Source organism: Sander vitreus, chromosome 1, assembly GCF_031162955.1.
Source record: "Sander vitreus isolate 19-12246 chromosome 1, sanVit1, whole genome shotgun sequence".
NCBI lineage: Eukaryota > Metazoa > Chordata > Actinopteri > Perciformes > Percidae > Sander > Sander vitreus.
Genome location: NC_135855.1, coordinates 35708811 through 35731919, shown reverse-complemented (window position 1 = coordinate 35731919; position 23109 = coordinate 35708811). Strand labels below are relative to the sequence as shown.

Here is a 23109-nt window from a genome sequence, read left to right as displayed (position 1 = left end):
GTGGATTCAAAATCTCAACACATAAACCTAAAACTATCTGCATGTAGAGACACAGTAGGGGTAAAAAAAAACTTTCTTTCTTGTAATTTGGGTACACTGACTCATGCAACATTTACAGATGAAATACAGACTGAATATTTTTATTATTTTATTTATTTCTTACTTATAATAAAATAAACCTCCAGTCAGTTACTTCAGCCACAGCAGGCTGATGATATTTTGGGACAAGCTGTGGTGTGAGTCAGACTGCCACACTGCGAGTGTAATTAAATTTGGCGAGATGGACAGAGGCTTGACTGGCTCGGTGCAGACCTGTGCTCCATTGTGATCAAGGATTTGTTCTGAACCTCTGAATCCTCTCTGAAGGCCCTATTAGAGCCCGTGGTGGATGCCCATTCTTTCCCATTATAACACAGGCCTCCCATTCAGCCAGCTAACAGACAGCTAGCTCTACCACTCGGCCAAATCCAATCATACATTTCTTCTCTATCCTTTCTTTACTTCATCTTTCTCTCAGCACAATCAAACCACCCTCTCTTCCCTCCCACCTCCTCTGCCAGCTCCGCTTTCTCAGTATAATATCCTCCTCTTCTACCTCTCATCCTCCGCTCTCCTCATCCTCAAAGTGAAAACCTCTTTTGAATGCAAGCATTTCTGGGTACCCGCTGCAAAAGCAGAAGGAACTTGTATTTTTTTTTTTTTTCTTCTTGTGCCCGGCACTGGGGAACGGGAGAGAAGGAACAAAAGGAGCCTATATCTGCATAGCCAGCAGTTTTTTCTGGGTCCCAGTAACGCTCTCATTGTCAGCAAGTGGCAGTAGCTCTGTGATGAACTAACTCAAAGCCCAGTCTCTTCACTGCTCTTCCCACCTAAGCACTTAAACAAGATGCGTAGCCAGCTCCTCCGGCTGCTCTGTTCATCTGCCTGCCCTTTGTCACTCTACAGGTCTGTACAGGTTCTTCTCTTTTAGGGACACATGCTGAGCTGATGTCGACATGAGGTGGGAGTTGAAAACACAAAGACATGGAGGACAGGGAATGTTAAATTAGACTTTGTGGTTAAAGTTTGGGAATGTTAACCTTCTTGTTCCGGTCAAAAATGACACATTCCCTGTACCATAAATATGGCATTTTCCATCAGATTGCCTCAAGACCTTATGATATCCTTCACAAAAGGCATTTGAACACATACAATTCATTGTGACTACTTTCTTTGAATTTTGAGTGATTTATTCAACTTGGTCACACTGTTTTTGTTTATGGTCAGAAATGACCACTATAGGAAATTAATGGGAAAGAGTATAATTTTCAACCAGGAGATGAAAGACATCTACATACACACACTCCTACAACTTTCCTGTGATTGTGTGCCCAAATCAATCTTGTGTAAATTATAGGAACCCATCTCTTTCACATACTCCTTCTACTACTCCTTTCACATGTCCTTCCCTCACTTGGAACACACCTTTCCTAAAGCAGTTTAGTGTAAATCATGGGAACCCACTTCTTTCCTATATACTATATAAGCAGTTTTCATGTTGCTTTGCCCTCATTTGCCCTCATCTGCAAACAACATGAAGAGGCGAATGACAGTAACAGAGGCTCGGGACTATATTCTGGAGACACATGTTGTAGATGTTAATGTTCTAATTAGAGATGGCCCGATACCATTTTTTGCTTCCCGATACCGATTCCGATACCTGAACTTGCGTATCGGCCGATACCGAGTACTGAGCCGATACTAGTGTGTCATATATATTTTATTATGTTTTAACAACTATGTACTACTATCCCTGTATGGATGTGATATGATTTCTATCTTTGTCAGTCTGGCTCAGGTTAAACTCTTTGTGAAACATGAATGCCACAGAATGTTCTTTTATTATCCAGTTTGACAGTCAGTTATAACAGAAAAAGAACATAAATAAACTACTTTAACGTATTTTTTCTTTAGGGCTTTATTACATGGTATCGGATCGGTGCATAAACTCCAGTACTCCCGATTTTTTTATTGGAACATCTCTAGTTATAATAAGGTTCTTTTTACCATAAATGTTCTATTAAAAATACTTTTTGTCATTTTTATTGGTATTTATGTTTAAATAAGAGCAGTTAAAACTGTTTGGTCAAATTTGACCACGAACAGTAAATTAAGGGGGTAGCAACAAACAGTGTTTAAAGGTTAAGGAGTAAGCATGGACCATATTTCCAAGCCATATTCTGTGCCCTCTTTTGATTTGATTTAACATACAGAACTGTACAGTAAGTTGTATTGACTTCAATGGAAATAACTCCTTTTTAACTGAAGTAAGTAGCTTTGAAAAATCTGTTGTCTATTTACAATAGTTTACAGCACTTTGACATTCCTGAACCTCTACAATCCAATATGTGATTATAGAAGAAGGGTCTCTTTTTTTGTAGTTTTGAACTGCAAAAGGCAATTTGTTTTACATCATTCCTAGACAGAAAATTCTTAAAATGAAAAGAAGGAACTGTTTTTATTTAGTTTTAAGTTTTATACGTAAAATAATTAGATGTTCGATGATCGGCTCCGATACTGCCTATAACGCTGGTATCGGTATCGGGAAGTGCTGGAGTTTATGCACCGATCCGATACCACATAATAAATCCCTAAAGAAAATCTACGTTAAAATTGTTTATGTTCTTTTTCCGTTATAACTGACTGTCAAACTGCATAATAAAAAAGTTCTGTGGCATTCATTGTTTGTGTTTGTTCATGTTTCACAAAGAGTTTAACCTGAGCCAGACCGACAACAAAGATAGAAATCATATCACATCAATACAGGGATAGTAGTATACTATACATATTATGTTAAAACATAATAAAATATATGACACACTGGTATTGGATCGGTACTCGGTATCGGCTGATACGCAAGTTCAGGTATCGGAATCGGTATCGGGAAGCTAAAAATGGTATCGGGACATCTCTAAAAAATAATTAACTCCTGATCTCCCCTGTGGAGTACTGCAGGGGAGAGGGTTGACATTCCTCTCACCTCAGAGATACTAGTTTCCATTCTGCGCTCCCTGGGTTGTTGTTCTTATTTGCTCTAAGAAAAAGGATGCAATACAGTACAAATGCTGACTAACAATGATGCTCCTCATAGTCTTCTTAAGAATTTCTGTGAACTAACATAGGCTGACCAAAATGCAAAATGTTGTACTCTTTACCCAAAATTACAGTCTTTGTTCTGCAAATGATGTTCTACGGAGTTTTTCCCTTAATCGCTCTTGCTGGTCGGTGTGCAAACCATCTTGGCTAAGGTGGATATAATTGCATGCCTGTTAATAGGATGAATAACATTCCTGGAAACCGCACTTACAGTGCCAACTCTGAAACCTTGATTGTGATTTCCTCCTCCCACCCCACAAAAAAAGGTGGCAAACCCACAGTCGCCAAGCAATACAACCTTTTAATGTTGCTATGGCTATCATGTTAGCAAAACAGTTGCCTATTTCTACATTGTTGTGTTTGTGACCACTTGATGAATGTAAGTCCAATATTAACTCTGCTTTTAGCTCTGGTTTGACTCCACCAACTCCTACTAAAAAAAAAACTTGGCTCCTAAGCTGCTAGATATTTCACTTTTTTAACCAGCTACTCACTACTTAACGCTATAGAGCTTTAAAATTACATGTAATCAGTCGTTAAAAAATTAACTAAATCTCAATAACTGGTCAGTGGTGCTACATATGAGACACACAGAAAAGAATTGTAGATTTGGCTTGACGGGCCAACCTGGATCATTCAGATGATGCAATTTGCAAACAGAATATAAAGGCAGCAGGCCACACATCGAAGGCTCTTACAGGCTCACGATAGTTTTGACATCGACGTTTGGTCTGTCAGTTACTGCATCCATTTCTGTGAGGTTGCCTTCAAAATGAAAAACACAACATTGGCAAGTGAAGCTCTACATCTGCCGAATAGGCCTATAGGGAAGAAACCCTGAGGAACATCAAGCCCACAGGAAAATAAATGACTTACACGGAACAACAAAGGCTCTGCTTGCTCACCAGCAGCAAGAAAGCAACCTTAGACTCACCCTGCACTTCCCTACACTTCCTTGAAACCTCCACTGTGTTTGTTGTTAGTTTGAATGACGGGATCCCCCTGACGCCCCTGAGACTACCAGACCTTCCTCACCTGTCCATCGGTCTTCAGACCCCAGAGACCTTCGCCAGCTTCTTGCCTGCCCTCCTCCTCCATGAAGGAAAACACACAAAAAGCTTTCTGGCAGAAAAACATCCAACCCCAAAAGCTTTCAACACAGGGATGTTTAATACCACTGTCGATTTTCAGTTTGATACAGAAACTAGAGACTTGTATCAAAATTGACAGAATGTCTCCAACATTTATCTGACAGCTGCAGTTATTTTCTTATTACAAGTTTTCATTTTTCACATTTTTTATGTGATATTGCTTTTATAGATATAGTGATAATTTGAATCCAGCTCTTTGTCATGGCAGTGTGTTTAGATGAACGGTGTTTGCCCTCGCTCCGTAGTGCCAGTGCACGGAGATTCCTACAGCGAAGGTCTGCTGAGAGCCGCTGGTTGGCGTGAAACATGTCACGAAGAACACCATTGCTTCTCCGTGCACTGGTGCCACAAAAGGAAGACAAACACCATTCATCTAAACCCATTTCCCACACAAAGATGAAAGAGCTGGGTTAAAAACGGCAAAGTATTCCGTAAAGGATCTCAATACTTCTTCCACCACTGGTCTATGTTCAAAAACTGGTGTCTTCTGGCGACTTTCGCGTGCTGAAAATCAAGTGAAGAATGTTGGGAATTGGTATGGGTACAGATTCAATTATTGGCAAATTATCAAAATGTGTTGACGAGACCGTGTGGGTAGCTAAACCATGTGATCAAGACCTGCTCTTTGTAGTTTAGCCCAAAGACTACAAAAATGGCTGCTCGCGTGAGCGACACAAAACTATTTAACCCCAAGAGGGCGGTAGCGGAGCTGGGTTGCAGCGCCAAGTGGCTATGGGCTAGCAGTTAGCTATTCAAGCTAATGTATGTGCGTGCAAGAAGGGATACACAATAGGCTACGTCCCTATGGGCTAGCCGGTTTGCTTATCTGTGTATGAGACTGTGGTAGCTAGCGAGGCTAGCTGTTCACAACACGTGTATGAAGCTTTGTTACACGCCACGTGACTAGGGTTTAGCCGTTAGCGTGTGTGTGTGTGTGTGTGTGTGTGTGTGTGTGTAGGTTAGCATGAGGAGAAAGAAAGAACACACTTAGAGAGAAAAGGAACACTTGGAGTCTTGATCTGAAAATAAACTCTCCTCTCGTTCACTCAGGATTCTGTGCCTAACGTTATGTTACGACCGGGGTCTGAGAAACTTGATTAACGAGGGGATGTTAACATGTTTAGCCTCTCAGTAAACTAACAGCTGATCTGTTCACTGAAAGGGTAACCGGTCCCTTTGTTTGCAAAGGGCCGCGGGGCAATGGTGTTCTCTCGCTCAGTACAGTAACTAAGTTCTCCTCGTGGAGTAATGTGCTTTCTCCATTTTGTAAACTTTTTCGCATCGAAGTGCAAAGTTTTCAGGCTTTGAGCATTACGTACAAGCCTCTCCTTTGTCTTGGAGCCCTGTTTTAGGCCTTGTGTGCTCTCTTTGTTTAAAGTCAGGTTCCAACAGTCCCCCTTTTTGGTCTGAAGAGCGGGTTGAGGCCTGTGGCCTCCTCTCTTTGTCTGTCAAGGGAGTCCAGGCCGCATGTGTGTCTCTGAGGTCTTTATTTAAAAGATCATTTTAATTCCCCTTTCTTAGTGGTCCCAACAAGATAATTACCTCTTCTGAAGAGTCCATCATGCTTTTTTAATTCTCCGTGTCCTCCTTGGCTACTAGCAGCTGCGTGGAGGAGGGGTTGGGGGGTGCACGATCACGGAAGGCTTGTATAATGTGGATGCGCCGACAGTTTTGTTGTCGTTACTTAGAATTCCTCATGGGGGAGAAAGAAACCAAAGCTTTAAGTTTAAAAGAGGCATAAGTTTTAAATTCCGAATGTAACTTGGGCTAGAGTTCCACCTACGAGTAGCCCTAACTGAAACTGAGGGAGATAGCTATCTTACTGACCTTACACATTTAGGAATGCTAGGATTAAAAATGCAGGGAAAGTTATATCTTGGATTTTTGAGAGAAGTGGATGTTTTTTATTTACTCCTCTGACCCCTGTAATTCTACCTTCTCTGGCCTGTCCATTAACTGTTTAAACCTGATGGCATCACTGCCCATGATGGATCTCATCACCAGGACTGAACTAACTGTGTTCACACTCACTGTGTAAACAAGAATTCACTAGCTCCTTCATGTGACAAGCACAATGCCTCACAAGCAATCCCGGTCACATTTTCCAGGTCAATAACTGAAGGCATTGGTGCATTTTCCCATCGTAGTATCTGGTTTACCTCCTCCCATTCCATGGACATGCTCCAGAGTGTTGACCTCCCTATTGAGCAGATAATTGGCTGTCAGCTGCCCTCCATAAAATAGCTGCATGACACTACGGGTGAGGAAAATGGACAAGTTGATATACAGCCGACCCAGCACTCTTGGGCAGCCATTCATTTCCAAAACTTTTTCTCTTAAAGATGACGCCAGTGCATTTTGATGAAGACCACTTGTCATCTTTTACAGCTTCTTACCAGAGCTGTCACCGCACCCCTGAGACCCTTCCACAGCCCACAATCTCCATTTCAGGAGACACAGACTGCAACCCTGTCACTGTGGCTGTTTATTTATTACTCAGCAGTTTGAATCACCATCTCTCCTGCTATCAGCACATTTATAATACTGCGAGGAAAAAGGGGCGACGCATTAGCATGAAATCATCTTATGTCCCACATTGACATGGTTATGTCATCGCCGGTGATGAATCACCTTTATATTTATTTGTTGTATGCTCTGCAGCGAATGAGAAAAGCTACTGTTACTTTAAAAAATAGCTGCTAGATTAGCTCTGCCTTGTCCATGTCATTATAACAATAACAACATGCCTTCTTTGTTGCCTGTCAAGAACAAACTTCATCTTGTGCTTTTTATCAGGAAAGCCAAACCTAATTGTTTTAGGTTGAGCTTAAAAAAATTGAGCTTTAGTGGTGCTCGTAAGCAGATTTTGTTACTATTCGATGAGCCAGGTTAGCTGTTTGTCTGTTTCCAGTCCACGATATAACTGATTTTTTTTCCTTTTATTGGAAAAGCTGAAGAGAGACAGAAAATGGGGGAGAGAGAGGAGAATTAACATGCAGCAAAGGGCCTCGGTCTGATTTGAACCCAGGTCGTTGGCAAGGACTGAGCTAACATGGAGCGTGCACTCTACCAGGTGAGCTAAAGGCCGCCCACGATAACAGATTTGAGAGTAGCATCAATCTTCTCATCTAATTCTCTACCAGAAAGTGAATTGGAGTGTTTCCCAAATTAATATCTATTAATTTGGGAAACACTCCAATTCAATTTGCTTTAAGGGGTCAGTTCTCTCCAAATTCCCAGAAAACATTCTCTCATCTCTAGTGGTATCTAACTTCTTCTTCTAACTTCTATTTGTTTAGGTCTTAAGATCTGTGTTTTTAAGATTTCTGTCCTGACCCAATTACAACAGAGGTGAATTCAATTTAGTTTGTGGTACTCGCACCAAAGACAATTTACACTAGAAAAATGTAACAGTTGCATCCCTTTCCAGAAATAGTGTTCCTATTATTCTTGATAATCAGGCACTGGTGAACAGTCTCCAGTGAAACTAAACTAAGTCCCATAAACTGTTGACAAATGTTGTGAGAGCATCACACCCTCATGGTAACATCCACAGTCCTGTAGAGATCTGATTAGATTTTTGAACGCTTTTCTGCATACATCTTAATATCGATAAGCAAAATAATTATGAAACTCTTAAATGCTCTAAGATACAGAATCCATATGATGATCTTTGATGGTTAAAGATATGATGATCATCGTCAACTTACTAGCTCAAGTACTACTTTTTCTAGTCGTGGTTACAGCTGTGTGTGCGTGTGTCTCTGTATTTGTTTTGGTACTTAATCACAAAAATGGTAAGGGAATAGGACCAATGTCACTGACCACCAATGTCACTGGTCACTGACCAGCACCCATTCAGTCACACTGCATGCTGTGCTGCCTAAAGGCACATGCTAAATTCATGCTGTGTGTGTGTATGTATGTATATGTGTGTGTGTGTGTGTGTGTGTGTGTGTGTGTATATATATATATATATATATATATATATATATATAAAATCGATAATTTTTTTTTATCTAATTAATTACATACTCTGTGATTAATTAATCAAAATTAATCGCATACATAATTAACGGTGCCTGAACCGATACTTTAATACTTTAATACTACTTGATACTTTTACTTTTTAAGAAAGTAAAAAAAGAAAAGAAAAAAGAAGGGTACTAAACAACAGTTGGTGGCATTAAAGAACGGCTTGTTTATTGCTAAGGCCATATGGTCAAAATTAAATGATTTAATAATAATGTATAACAATAACAATAACTTATTTCACTAGTAAATTGCTGTTGAACGACAAAAACAACCACCAGATGGGAAAAGGACATTTACAATAACTTCAAATGCACCACGAGCCTGTAGTTTACCAGTTTCATTGAACGCACCGTCTGTGTTGTTTCTCCGACGGCAGCTGCAGATTGTTACGTACCGGTGTTGAATCCTCTACAGTAAAACAGTCAAACTTTACACCGTTTAGCGTTAGCTGTCAGCATTTTAACTGTGTTTAATCCAGCTACTAGCTAGCAGTAGGCTAACGTTAGCTGCTGTTGAGTATAGTGTTAACTAGCGTCACGTGCAGCGGTGTATGTGTTTCCTGTAACGTCTGTTTCAGAGCATCAGAGAGAAGTGCAGACATATCAGTGGCACCAGATTTCGGTAGCCAGGGTTGGCAGGAAGAAGATTTTTACAAGTAAATGTTCCAATTAATAATCCAGGCAGCACATTCTCGTCTCCCTCCTTCATTTTACAGTCGAATGGTGGCTAGAACGGCTCCGGGTCAAATGTCAATATGGAATGAATTAATCTACGTTATTTTTTTTAACGCGTTATTTTGACAGCCCTAATATATATATATATATATATATATATATATATATATATATATATATATATATATATATATATATATAATATCTGCCTTCTACTCTATATCTACAGTAGCTTACAGTATGGAAGGTTACCTTATGTGATACCACGTGCCTCTGTACACTCCCTCCAAGACCCTGCACTTGCAGTAGTAAACATTCAGAATATATATATATATATTACAGTCAAATTCTTGCAAAAAATATCCCTATTTTGTACCCCTAAAAACATTCAAGGAAAATAGCATTTTCTTTTCATTGACAATTGCGGTGTGGTTTACTAGAAATGAGAAGGTAATCTAAAGCTGTGTCCCAGTTCAGGGGCTTTGTCCTCTCTGAGTCCACATTCTTAGACCATAAGCATCATAAAGCCAGGTCAGCATTTCTTGTCCAAATTTCATTGTCTGTTGGCCATTGTTTATGAGCAACTATTTCCTTAAGTCAGTTAAATTGAAAATATTGGCCTACATAGTACCAGTTTTTTCACATAAAATCCTAACATATTCTAGTCATAGAGGAGTCTCCATCTACCACCGCTGGCCAAAATGTTCAGTTTTCTTTGATATGCAAACATGTTTTCTTGTTTTCTGAAACATGTAGATGCTCACATTAGGGCTCTGTTAGATCCACGCACTTGCCATTAGTAAAAAAGCGGCTTTGTAAAATGCTCTTTATTAAAGAATCTACATTAAAAATAAAGCCTTTAAAATTGTGATGAGGTTCATTGTTTATATTTTGTACAGAGAAGCACCAAAACAGATATGTCATTTTTATTGTCTGTTAGGAAGGCTACACAATTAGTTACAAAAGGACTGCCTGCCAATAGATTTTCACGCTTCATTGAATATGCTGTAATGCAGGGATACAATAGCTACTACTAAATGCTTCATAAAATAAACGCTCGCTGTGGAGTGGAGTTAATGCCTTTGATGATTATTTCATGAGTTAAATCAGGATAACAGTGTTTCTGCTCGTTCAGTGATTTCAGGCGTCTCGAAGCCCCGAGGAGGCTTCCATCAGTGGAAGAGGCGAAGCTGGATAGCTCTCGTTCTCTCTTTACTCCGCGCTCGATGCAAATTATTCTTCTCCAGCCGCTCTGTCTCCTGCAGCATGGTGGAGACGAGCTGTCGAGTTGGTGCCCGGTGCAGCCACAGAGTGATGTATTCATTTAATGTTGGAGTGATAACATGCTGGACAAAGACAGCCGCACTGGCCAGCCATTCCCATGCTGACTCTCTCTCTTTCACACATAGACACACACATGTATGTGTATACATGTGTGTGTCTAAGTAAGCTGCCACTCGATGCGTGCAAATGCAATTTAATGTTGTAGAAAAACACTTCCCTGCGATGCTTGTTAATTTACTGTGATAATTGTTTTGGTATTAACATAGCCTGCTGTGTGGGGGGGTGATGGACCGTCATTAGCTCTGTGGAAAGGTTTGAACTTAGGTTATCTGAACCATACAAGATACTCCCTCCTCTCATTTCATTCTCTGTATTTTCTCTGTCTTTTCTTGGTTACAACACATAATTTGTTCATCTTCATTCTCGTGTAGGAAACGTGGCACGATGACTAATTCTTTCATCAACTGAAACGTGTCACATTCCACTTAACAGCTAATGGTGCATTATTGTGCATACACGTCTTTCCGAGGCTTAGGTTGTTTTCACATGTCAAAATATTACATGAAAAATAAGGTATTTCTCTAAAATTTCCAAATGTCCCCGTTGATGTGATGTCTTACATGGGAAGTATCTGAAAATCATATGGGCCTGTATTGTGAAGTTTTCACATATGAATTGGTGATCCACATTTGATAAACATGCTTAATGTGCTTCCCCTGATAAATCAAAAGGCAGATTTTTTGTAAGGAAAATTAAGGAATATAGCCTATGCGTAGAAAGAAAATTCCTATTGTTAATTATAAAATATCACAACATTGTTATTGTAATTGCTGAGATCTGGAAAGCAACAGCAACATTGTCAAAAATAGATTTAAACAAACCTCCACATTAGCAGAATTTACAGTATACGGAAGAGAAAATGAAAGCAGATAATAAAATTGTAACCCAACCTTTAAATCATAAACATCCAACACCTTATGGACCGACTTCCTGGTTCGACGTTGACCTACTGTGCTTACCATAGTAGTGAAACAGTTTCCCTGTGCAGTGAGGCATTAAAAACAACACTTTGCTTTTAATAAACAGGTTTAGATAATCTGGCTAAACTGTTTGGCTTGTTTATATTGCACCCTCAGAATGTACTGCTGGAAACATGTTCATCTTCATTTTGCAACTTTTAATAGAAGCTATAGCCACAGTTCAACACAAGCACGTCTCTGACTGTACACACACTGTACCCTTCCGATTCTCTTAAAGGGATAGTGCTTCCCTCCTAAAGGGCAAGAACAACATTTTCCCTCCTTCACAGTCAACTATATGTTTCTAATACTACCTAATAAAGATATTGTGAATTGGCAAAAGCACATTACCAGATAAACACAAATGTTTAACTGCTTGTGTCCCTTGCCCCCAATGGACTCGCATTCACAGATCTCAGCAATTACTTTGGTGAATACAATGTTATGACTGATAGTGATAGAAACTTCCTTCTCTTACAGTATGTCTCCAATTCAGAGGCTGTACTGCAGTGCTTACATCATCACATCATGTATTTGAGCTGCAAGGCGAAGGCCATTAGTTCTACTGTGTACCTGGTCCGTGTGAAAATTTCAGTTTGACATTGTATCCTATAGTGTGTTTGTGTTGAGTTAATCTCAGTTTCACCGAGAGCTGATCTCAGTTTCATTTATTCTCCAAACAGAAAGATGGAGAAATCTGCTTCATCACAGCCTCGATTGATATTCTCTGGAGTGGGTCCACTCTCCCTTCCATAAATATGCATGAGAGCTGTTGGTATTGAATGGGCTTGATCCCTGTGTGTGTGAGTCTGTGTGTTTCTGTACTTGAATATATTGGAATAGGCTAGGTTCTGATTATGTATTGGATAGCCATGTCAAATACGGTGTATTTTGTGTGTGTCAATGTGTGTGAGGGGCCACAGGTTCCAGTGTTGGGGTCATTTGCAGCCGCAGGGAAGCTGAAATGTCATGACTGGCTGCCTGCGGCTCTCGGGCAGCGGCTGTCTCTGGCTGGCTGGCTCTTAATTTAGTGTGGCTGATGAGGGTGGAGAGTAGAACACATACCTACCAAGTGAGGATAGTAGGTGAAACTGAGACAGAAATATCTTTCTTTTTGGTTAGACAGGCCTACAGGCATCTTTTTACACAAAGCTGACACTGAGCAATTCAATTTTATTTATAGTATCAAATCATAACAAGAGTTATCTCAAGACACTTTACAGATTGAATTGAAATGTATTTATTTGAAACAGGGACAATGCACAAATAAACGTTAAACTTGTAATACAAGAGAATATGTCTTGGGTCAGGTTATAGCAACTATTGCTAATTTCCACCTGTAGTCCCTACAGTAGGTCTAGACCACACTATAATTTACAAAGACCCAACAATTCCAGTAATTCCCCCAAGAGCAAAAATTTAGTGCGACAGTGGTGAGAAAAACTCCCTTTTAGGTAGAAACCTCGAGTGGTGAGGAAAACTTCCTTTTAGTGAGAAACCTCAGACACACCCAGGCTCTTGGTAGGCGTTGTCTGACGTTGCCGGTTGGGGGTACGATGAACAGTGGCAGTTATAGTCACAATAAAGATAATGGAACTATGACTAGAAATAGTAGTTGTAGTAGTTCATGGCGTAGCGATCAGCTCAGCAGTTGTTTGATAAAGCATCAACCTACTGTCCTTCACATTTTTATTGTTTGTGAGCTGGCTAATGACATTGCAGTGTGTTTTCAGGGGTCAGGATGCAAATGGCCTCAATAAATTTCAGAGCAGCAAATCATTATAGTCTGCCAATATGACTATGGTTTCTCCCAGACCACAGCTCCAAAAAGATTGTCTGCAAGACTGAATTACATTTAATTTTCATAGTTTAATCAATCATTTTTATTGTGTGTAAATATATTTTTTCCCTGCAAGCGCATGAGGTTGGGTATTTGGGCATAAGTGTGTCCAAAAATTTGGTCTGGATTCAAATAAATTTAGTATCAATGTTCACGATCCCAAGAGCTATATATAAATATATGGTGTTTTCTGAAAATTAAACCACATAAACCTATTCTGGTACAACCTCTAAATACAATTATGAACCTGAAAATGAGCATAATATGAGCACTTTAAAGTAATGGAATGGTCTTTTTAATTTGATTATGTCTGAAATCTCTTAACATCTTCTGACCAAAACCAAAAGCTATTTAACTTAAAATAATATATATAACATAAAAAGCACCACAATCTCACATTTGAAAAGATGGAAGGAGCAAATATTTGGAACTTTTGCTTCATAAATTACTTAAAACAATGATTGATTATTCAGACAGTGGAATTACTTAATAATTACTTAAATATAAGTGGAACGACTACTCAATCAATCGACTAATTGTTCAGCAATAGTTCAGTGATAATCTAAATGCCGCTTTCGCACTCATTCTGTCATAAAAATATATGATTATATGTATAAAATATAAATCGTTTTCATCCCTTTAGGAAATAATTCACTAACCTGCTTTGTACAACACCTTGTACACATCATGCTGTAGCCTGAGCGTTTTTCATAAGCTTAGATATTTCTTTACCCTGAACAGAGACTTTGTCCAGGAAACTGAGCATCTGTGACCTCCTCTCTTCCTCTGCAGTTACTTTGAGCTGGAGTCCAGCGGAGTGAGAGAGGAGATCCGCTACCACTACCGCTTCAAAGGCAAGCCACGCTCCGAGTCCTTCCCCTACCGCCTCGCTGACGGCCAGTGGCACAAGATCGCCCTCACCATCAGCGCCACCCACCTACTGCTGCACGTCGACTGTAACAGGTAAAACACACACACACACACACACACACACACACACACACACACGACTAGAAAAAGAAGTACTTGAGCTAGTAAGTTGATGATGATCACCATCATAAAACTATCATGGATTCTGTATTTTACAGCATTTAAGAGTTTCATAATTATTTTCCTTATTGATATTAAAGGTGCTCTAAGCGATGTCACGCGTTTTTTAGGCTACAACATTTATTGTCACATACAGCAAACCTCTCCTCACTATCCGCGAGCTGCCTGTCCCCTGAACACACTGTAAAAAAACACGGTCTCTGTAGACAGCCCAGGCTCCACAAACGGCAACAAAAACAAACTGCGCCAACCTGCACCACCAAACATAACAAACAGTCTTCCAGCCAATAACCGACAAGAAGGATTTGAGGGTTAGTGCACGGAAGGGAGGGGGAAGGGAACGGGATGAGGAGGAGGAGGAGGAGGAGGAGGAGGAGGGAGGGGCGAGCTAGCCTCCATTTTCTTTGACAATACTTTGAACGTCAACAAGAAGTGACATCACCCAACATCGCTTAGAGCACCTTTTAAGATGTATGCAGAAAAGTGTAAAATCTAATCAGATCTCTACAGGACCTGTGGTGGGAGAACAACCCGTTTGTACCGATGTTCAGTTTTTGTAAAGCCGTGGATGTCACCATGCCGTGTGATGCTCTTACAACACACACACACATACTCACAAACACACACACACACACACACACACACACACACACACACACACACACACACACACACACACACACACACACACACACACACACACACGACACCTTGAAATCTATAACACAAGTGACTGTGGCACAGGCTCCTTTTTGAAGTGACACATCTACAGTAATGAGCTGTTTGTGTTTATCAAGGTAAACATTTGTTTCCTACTGTCTCAGTGTGGATGACAGGCTGGTGACGGGGCTGACAATGAAGCATCCGAGGACAATTTAATTAATCAAAGGCTGTATCTTTTTATAGCCTAAAGGATGTTTGTTCAGCTTACGCTGTTCCATAATGAAGTGGAAAGTAAGAATGACATAATCGCCTCATCGATTGGGCAGCGAAGGCCCTCTTTCTAGAGGAGCCCTTAGTCAGAGCTGATCTTTAAACATGCACTTCGGCTGTGACAATCCTTCTCAATCCTCACACTCTCTCCTGAGAGCCAGGAAGGCATCACCTTTTCTTTTGTTAACGCAGTTGCTAAACAGAGACATTGTGAACAAGCAGCGTAAATTTGAGTAGAGGTAATGCGCCGTTGCCTCTCATGGATGAAAAGATATGATGCACGGGAGGATTGCGTTGTAGTATTGATTCTTCCCAGATGGCTATTATTCCCATCTGGCTGGTGGTTTGTCGATTAATTATTGCTGCAGTGGCTGTCTGTCAGACGAGACTGTAGTGAAGATAAAACAGAGCACCAGAGTGTTATCAGGCAGAGAAGATCAAAACGTTATTGGATAAAATTGCATAATATTGGGCTCAAACCTTTTGCACGAATGCGTCGGTTTAGTGCTGTTTATTATGTGTTGGTGGTCTAAGGTCTAAGGTGTTTGAAAGGGAGCTGTTTTTAAATTCTGCCTTAAGACACATTTTTATGGAGTGACCCCCTTGTCTGAGAAATAGATTCTGTATTTTTGTAGCTTGTATAATACTGCTGTCTCATGCTCCCTCCAGACATACTGCTATGTTAGTTTTCTCTTTTATCTTGTTTTTCTATCTCTTATGTCTTTTTTTAATTTTCATTCTTTGGACCCTATCTTGCACCCGGCGCAGTGCGGCGCAGAGTCCAACGCAAGTGTCTTTGCTAGTTTAAGACCGACGCAGTTGTCAGTTTCCCGTCCAGCGCCCACGTCGTTTAAATAGCAAATGCACCTGCGCCCATCTTTGCACCCATGGACGTGCTGGTCTTACAGGGAGGTGTGTTCAGGTGAATTCTTGCCATATTGCTATCTTGAGGCAGCGGGAAGCGATTGCGCCATTGACCAACAAAAACCTGGTCTATAGCATCAAATAAGTCAATAGCGCAGCATTTCATTGTTATTTTAACAGCAAATTAGTAAAATGCACCTAGGCTTATGCACAGTGTGCACACACTATGCTTGTTACACACACAGGGAAGCAAAAGATTACAAGTAAAAATATTACGGTGCAAATCCGCCATCTTAATAGCAATACGCCAAGGTACAAACGTGCCTGGCTTTCCATTACCAGAGCTTTATCCGTGATAGTACAGTAGTACTGTGGATCAGGGATTAGTACTGAAAATATGAAATGCAGCTTGCACCATGCAGTATTTCGCCAAAATCAAAAACTGACAGACTGCATGTTTGAACTTTTGCCCTCTGATAAAAACATAGCTGACCACAATCAGAATGCTAAAATACCAGCAGCTTCTTGAGAAACATATTCTTCCGAATGAATTTCACTATATAAATATGATTTAAAACGCTTCCCTGACCTGCTTTACACCTCTCCTCACTAATAAAGCAGAGCTTTGAATGAATTAATGAAAATAATTCAATAAAAAATAAGAAACAAGCAGCTGCTAAAGAAAATAAAACCTGTCTCATCAGTTTGCCTTGACGTGGGAAGAACAGATGAAAAGAAGCATACAGGCTCTTAAAAACTTCACAAGTAGCAAAAATCTTAAAATCTTACAGATGACATGCACAAAGATGATCTCCAAATCTTTCCTGAATGGCTGAAAAATCTGACTGGTGACCTTGAACTGTTATCTCAATATACATGTTAAAACAATACAGCTGTTGTATCAAACTGTTCTGTATGTTTGGTCAAAAATAGCAGCAGCTTATCTGTTTATCTACAGTGTTTATTCAGTTTGGCAATGCCCACATTGCATTTGGCTTTTCACTACAAGGGCAGTGACCTCTGCATCATTGGCTAAAATCCTTTTACATCACCAGTGCTGGGTATTTACAGGACCCCACTAAGTTTATTCGCAAAGAATACAAAAGGTGTTGCACAATTTTCTAGTTTGAATTGCCTAAAGAGCTGAGATGAGAACCCATTGAACCATATGCACCTTCATTTGATACTGACTTTTCAGTATAATAGAGTATGCGCATGTTTTTCGTTCTTAGTTCTCAAGCGATAACGCTTGTAATTTGATGCTTTGTATAGCTGATAAAAACAGCAGTGAGGAGAATATGTCCAGAATTACCAATCAGACTTTCCCAGAGGGCACTAATGAGCATAGTTTATGTGAGGACTGGATTTAGATTAGTTACAAAGTTTATTAGCATGCTGATTATGCAAAGTGTGTGTGTGTGTGTGTGTGTGTGTGTGTGTGTGTGTGTGTGTGTGTTTCTTTACAAATACCTTCTTATTCAAGGTTTTTGTAGAGAACTAATGCTGATGAACTCATTCCCATCTCAATTGTATTTTGTCCCCTAGATGTTCTGTCACACTACTTTGACAGCAACCAAGAACATTTGGCTTTGATGACAATTTTGTAAAAGAATAAAACATTAATTAGAAATAGAGAATCATTTTCCTGCTAACATGATGATGTCTCTCTTCTTAACCCTTGTGTTGCCCTCGGGTCGAATTTGTGTTTTGAAAATTTAATTTAATTTCTTTTATATCAGGGTTTCTTTCAACCAAATTGCCTAAAAAAATAACGCGGATGCATGGATGTACGTTGTTTTGAACCTATCCTCTGATCTTAACTATTAGTCAAAATAACACATCATTTCTGCTTTTTTTTAATCTAAACAATTTGATATAATGTCATATGATTTAGGTTTTTTTGAACAGGAATTTAAAAAGCGTTGAAATAAGTGACAAAAACGTTTAAAAACAGCGTCAAAAGCATCGAAAAAAGCCACATAAACGTCGGAAAGAGCACCACAAATTTAACTTTGACCCAGAAGGACAAGTTCATGATCGACAGGAAGACGACACAAGGGTTAAGTGTTGAATGATTTCTCCATTGCCCTTTAAATATAGAGCGATTTGATTAATGCACTAAACAGCATTTTATTGATTGTAAGGCTCATTAAATGGTTTTAAGTATCTCTAAATGTGAGAGGGTGCAGTATATCCTCACATCTTCAGGTGTACTTTTACCGTCTAGAGTTTTTTTTGGCCTTGACAGCTCTTTCTTTATTGACGCTTGTTTCACACCCAAACTGTCACATACACAGATTGATGTGATTAGGTGGACAAAGGTGACCGAATTCACTCAAAGGCAGCACAGAACGTGCAGTTTGTAACCTGGATTTAAAAGTGGTCACAGTTAAATATCCTCTGGAAGTTAGTTCCAGCTCTGTTGTGCACAGTAACTAAATTCTGCTTCTGCCATGTTTAGTTTTCACTCTAGGAACAGTTGGCAGTCCAAGAGGGTTCATATGGTAAAAGACAGTCAGAGATGCGTTTGGTCCTAAGCCATTATTTTATACACTGAGATTTATAGACAAGCAGCAGTACTTTACTCTGAACTCTCTGACACACTGGAAGCCCAGGAAGCCACTTTTGGTTTCTGTACGGATTAAACAAGCGAGATAAAATATGGTAATTAGTGAGCTTTGAAGGTGCTTGTATGGTAGTTTGTTACTTTCAGACAGGGCCAAGCTAGCTGACTCTGTGAATATGTAACAGTGTGCTTACAAGTTTAGGTGTAACAACTCTATAATATGATGTCAAATATGAAGGCTGTGTGTCAGTTAGCTTGCTGTGGGGTCCCTCTGTCCCATAGTGTTCCAAAAATGAAGCTTTAACAAGCCAACAGCAACAACATTTTGCAGACAGAAAAGTGTACATTTAAGTTAATTTGTTAAACATTTTGGGTTAAATTTAAGGATCGCTGATGTGTATTGAATTGTAGGCTCATTAAGGCCAATTTTGTTTGTTACAATGGAGTCTGCTAGAAGAAAATGTTCTAGTAATCCTCTTGGTAAAATGTCAAGTGATTGGTGTCAGGTCATGAGAATGAAAACAGCAGAAGCCTCTTTCCAAAGAAATGTACTAAACAAGAAAATAGCGAAATGCAGTTGAGCTGCGAGGCAGATTTGGTTGTCAGACTTTTTGTTTCTCAACTTTTTGCCCACACACTTCTCTCTCCTGGCTACATGCTTCCCTTCTCTGAAAGCTTATCGAGGAGCAGTCTGTGAAATTATTACAACACGTACCAATGTCACACTTAATTCTCACACTTTTTCTCCTATGAATAGCTTCATGTAAGCATTGCAGACACCGTAATGAATTCAGACTATGAAATGTCTTTGACCCCCGTTACTCATCAGCATGGTCATTATTTAATAAATCAAATGTTCCATTTGTCCCCCATTTATATTTTACACATTGCGCTCATCGGGGGAATAGATTTGCTCATCAGTGCTCTATTCTTTACAGGCTGCTCTCCATCCATAAGGTCTGATGAATCTTTGTAAAGTTTTCTCCTTACTGTGGGAATGAGTTCCATGTATATTTGTAGCCAATTCTATATAGACACAGGACTCAAGGTTGGGAGGGGGTGTGGGGGTTGTTGAAATTTTTCATTTGCAATGAAAAAACAGTTATTAGTTTTACTTTACAGTATTTTAAAAGCAATGCAATTCATTATTCAGCCCACTAACTGGAATACTCCTTATTTTTAATTACATTAACTGTTGCGGTCACAGACATGGAGCATTTCAGATGTGCTGCTGTATGCGAAAAACAAGAAATGGCAACATTATTCTCTATGTAACAGACTTGATCTGTTTAGATATCCCCACCACACCTGTCTGTGTCTTTGACACTGTTTGTTACCAGAAGCAAATCCTCCGGCTTTCTGCAGGGCAACAGCTACAAATTGTACCTGTCATTTTGTTTGACCGCTCCTCAAGAGTCACTGCGTCCAAGTGAAGGGCCTTAACCTTGGGGTAGGATTTGGACTTAATCTTGTGGTGGATCAAAAACTTGAGAGTTCATGGAAATTTCTCTGTGTCTGTTTCCTCATCTGTCCTTGTCTGATATCGATTGGAAGAAAACATCAGCGGTAAAGACATGTGGGCAACATGCAGAGGGAGCACAGAGAGGCAGTGTGGCCTTCAGCTGGGATTAAGGCTGTCAATAAACATGGTAAATAGGAAAAGTACTCCATAATACTGTGATGGAAAAATTTTCTATTTGCACAAAAGTGAAGATTAATGATCAATAGCATCAATGTTACCACCAATGAGAATGCTACTGCTAATAATTACCATAGAACAACATAACGGCATGATGATAATGGTAATATTGTCAATTATTATACATCATCATATCAATGAAATCAAATCAATCAATCAAAACAGTTTTAAAATGATTCCTAATAGCAACCAAAAACTTAAATGTAAATAAATTAAAGGTCAATTTTATTTTCAATCATACGACATGATCTTCATCAGCAAATGGAGTTTGCTCAGTTGTCACTGAATTGTAGAAGTTTAAAGGCACAACAAAAAATGATAGACTTATACAAAAGTATTCCCTCAATCATCACATCTGACCCACTATTAGTGTGTGATCACTGTCTGTACCTGCAGAGACCCTGCCCATCTGCCTGTATTTTCTGATTTTGCTGTGTTCGGGACGTTTATGGGCGCGCTGGTGTCAGATTGCAAGAACACATCCAAGAGAAAGCTACATAAATGGAGGACACAGTGCCGAAAAAATGAGCCAATATAGTGACTAGAAACGCCGAGCAGACAAAGCTTGTTCCAAAACGAGAGTGAATCTGGGGTTGGCTTTCACCCGCTGGCGAGAACCGAAACCCTCAATGAGCACGGAGGAGGGGACAACGTTGAATGTTGTGTTTACAAAAGGCAACCAACAAATCCTACCCATTCTGCTTTTAAGGACCTGCCTTTATTCTCTAAAATATTATAGACAAAACAATTAGTTTATCAGAATGATAATGAATAGATATATCGGTAATGAAAATAATAGTTGCAGCCTTAGTGATGATACCGGGGTGATACGGTACTGCTGCGCTTAGAGTTTAAAAGTCGGAGATGTATCGGGGCAAAAGACTCATCCTGAGTCTTGTTGTAGATTTGACCATTACTCCTATCAGTAATGAGAACGTACATCTTGCTTCCCTCCTTGTTGCAGAGATTTTGGAGCTGGGGTCGAAACCTCTTACTATCCTGTCCATTAAGTCACGCAACCCAAGCCTCCACTCTGTCCTTTTAACAAAAGAAATCCTCTGGAGCCTCTGTTCCATCATGTACATGATTTTGCACTTTGTCTGTGCTGGTTGGGCTGCTCTCCCAAAGATTAAAGTGGAGCTTTTGAAAATCTGCTTGCCATTAAGGAAACCCCCACAAAGCTGTGTTTATCAGAGTTCAGTTTGCTAAAATATCTGCAGTGGGAGTTGTTACAGAAATTTTAACAAAAGGTCCAAAATCTAGCTTACATAATTATTATTACCATTATAGTAAAATCTAGAATCAAGCAAATGTTTGCCTCAGAGCTGTAGACTTGGGTAACAAAAGAGACTTCACTCTCTAAAGGGGGTCAGCCCTATGTTCCCACAGCTCAAAGGTCCCACAGCCCTATGTTCCACATTTCACAGGGTTACATTCCATCTGTAGTCCATTGCTACTGGATAATAGGTTGGGTGAAATTGGTAGGGGTGCACCGATCCAATATTAAGATCGGATATCGGTCCCGATATTGACAAAAAAATCCAGTTTTGTTAGTTTTTTTCCCTCTGTCGCATGTGTGTTGCATGCTGGAAGAGTTGAGTGTACAAATAAATAAGAATTCAAAACATTACATCTATGTTATTTTGTCTTAGTTAGGAAAGTAATGTTTAGTTAGGAAAGTCTGGTGCCTTTAGTCTCTTCCACATGGTGGAAGGAAGATATAAGGTGGAAGGTATACAGTGTAATATTAATTCAACAACGGTATTGGATCGGTATTGGGTATCGACAGATACACAAAGCCCAGGTATCGGTATTGGGACTGAAAAAGTCGGATCGGTGCATCCCTAGTAACTGGCTACCAAATTGAGAGAAAGGGGGATAAAATCTGATACAAATTTATGAAAAAGGAAATGTGGGAACATAGGGCCTAATTTTGGAAAACAATCTTAGAAATGTGGGAACTGTGGGAACATAGGGCCTAATTTTGAAAAATAAATCTTAGAAATGTGGAAACATAGGGCCTAATTTTCAGTGAAAAAAAAATTCTTAGAAATGTGGGAACATAGGGCTGTGGGAACATAGGCACGCTCCCCTCTAAAGACTAGACAATTCTGTGTGTTGATAAGACAAGGTCTAACTTATTTACTAAACACTAGTTATACCTGAAAGACTTGCAGTTGACTTGCAGTTTGCTTCTGATTACTTGTGACTGGACTTACCCTCAAGGACTTGAGACTTGTCCCGACTGACTTGAGACTTGGACCAGCCCTAAAATACTTAAAAACAGCTCTGGTTGGCCAATGTAGTGAAGTTGAGCCAATGTTGGCCAACAAACTGCGCCACAAGGTCAGAGGCGATTCCAGGATTTTTTAAGTGGGGTGGCACAGGGGGTACATTTTATCAGAATACAGCAGAACATCTGCTTAGAAATATAGGAACTATTGGATAGGATACAACAACACAATGTAACTGTTAAATAAAACATCACATTCATTATTAGTTTCACTTGTTTTCATTTTAAACAAATTGCATATCTGAATAAAATACACATTTTCTATAGGCTCAGTCTGCTAGTTTTTTAAGAAACTATTCCAGTGCTGATTCCATGGTATCAGGTATTTTGAATAGTCATCATGGAACGAATAATTGGTCATGTGACAAGGGCTGGGAAAATTGGCAGAACAGGCAGCCAAATGACCGTACTCCAATGAAAGTCAGAATTGTCAGAATTACAGGGCTCTAGCCCAATGGATTTTTTTTTTTTTTCTTTTTTTTTTTTTTTTTGGGGGGGCGAGGGGAAATCATATTTCCCCATCTAGCCTAGCCCCTGTCCTTTCTTAGGGCTTGATACCGAATAAA

General features: G+C 39.7%; 1 protein-coding gene across 1 annotated transcript in view; it reads left to right on the top strand.

The window, feature by feature from the left end:
- Positions 1–23109, top strand: part of LOC144520077 (protein kinase C-binding protein NELL1-like) — a 300316-nt gene that overhangs the window by 46655 nt on the left and 230552 nt on the right. The window contains exon 4 of the mRNA XM_078253714.1: positions 13931–14101. Coding sequence (XP_078109840.1) covers positions 13931–14101 — 171 coding nt within the window. The remainder of the gene's footprint in view (positions 1–13930; positions 14102–23109) is intronic.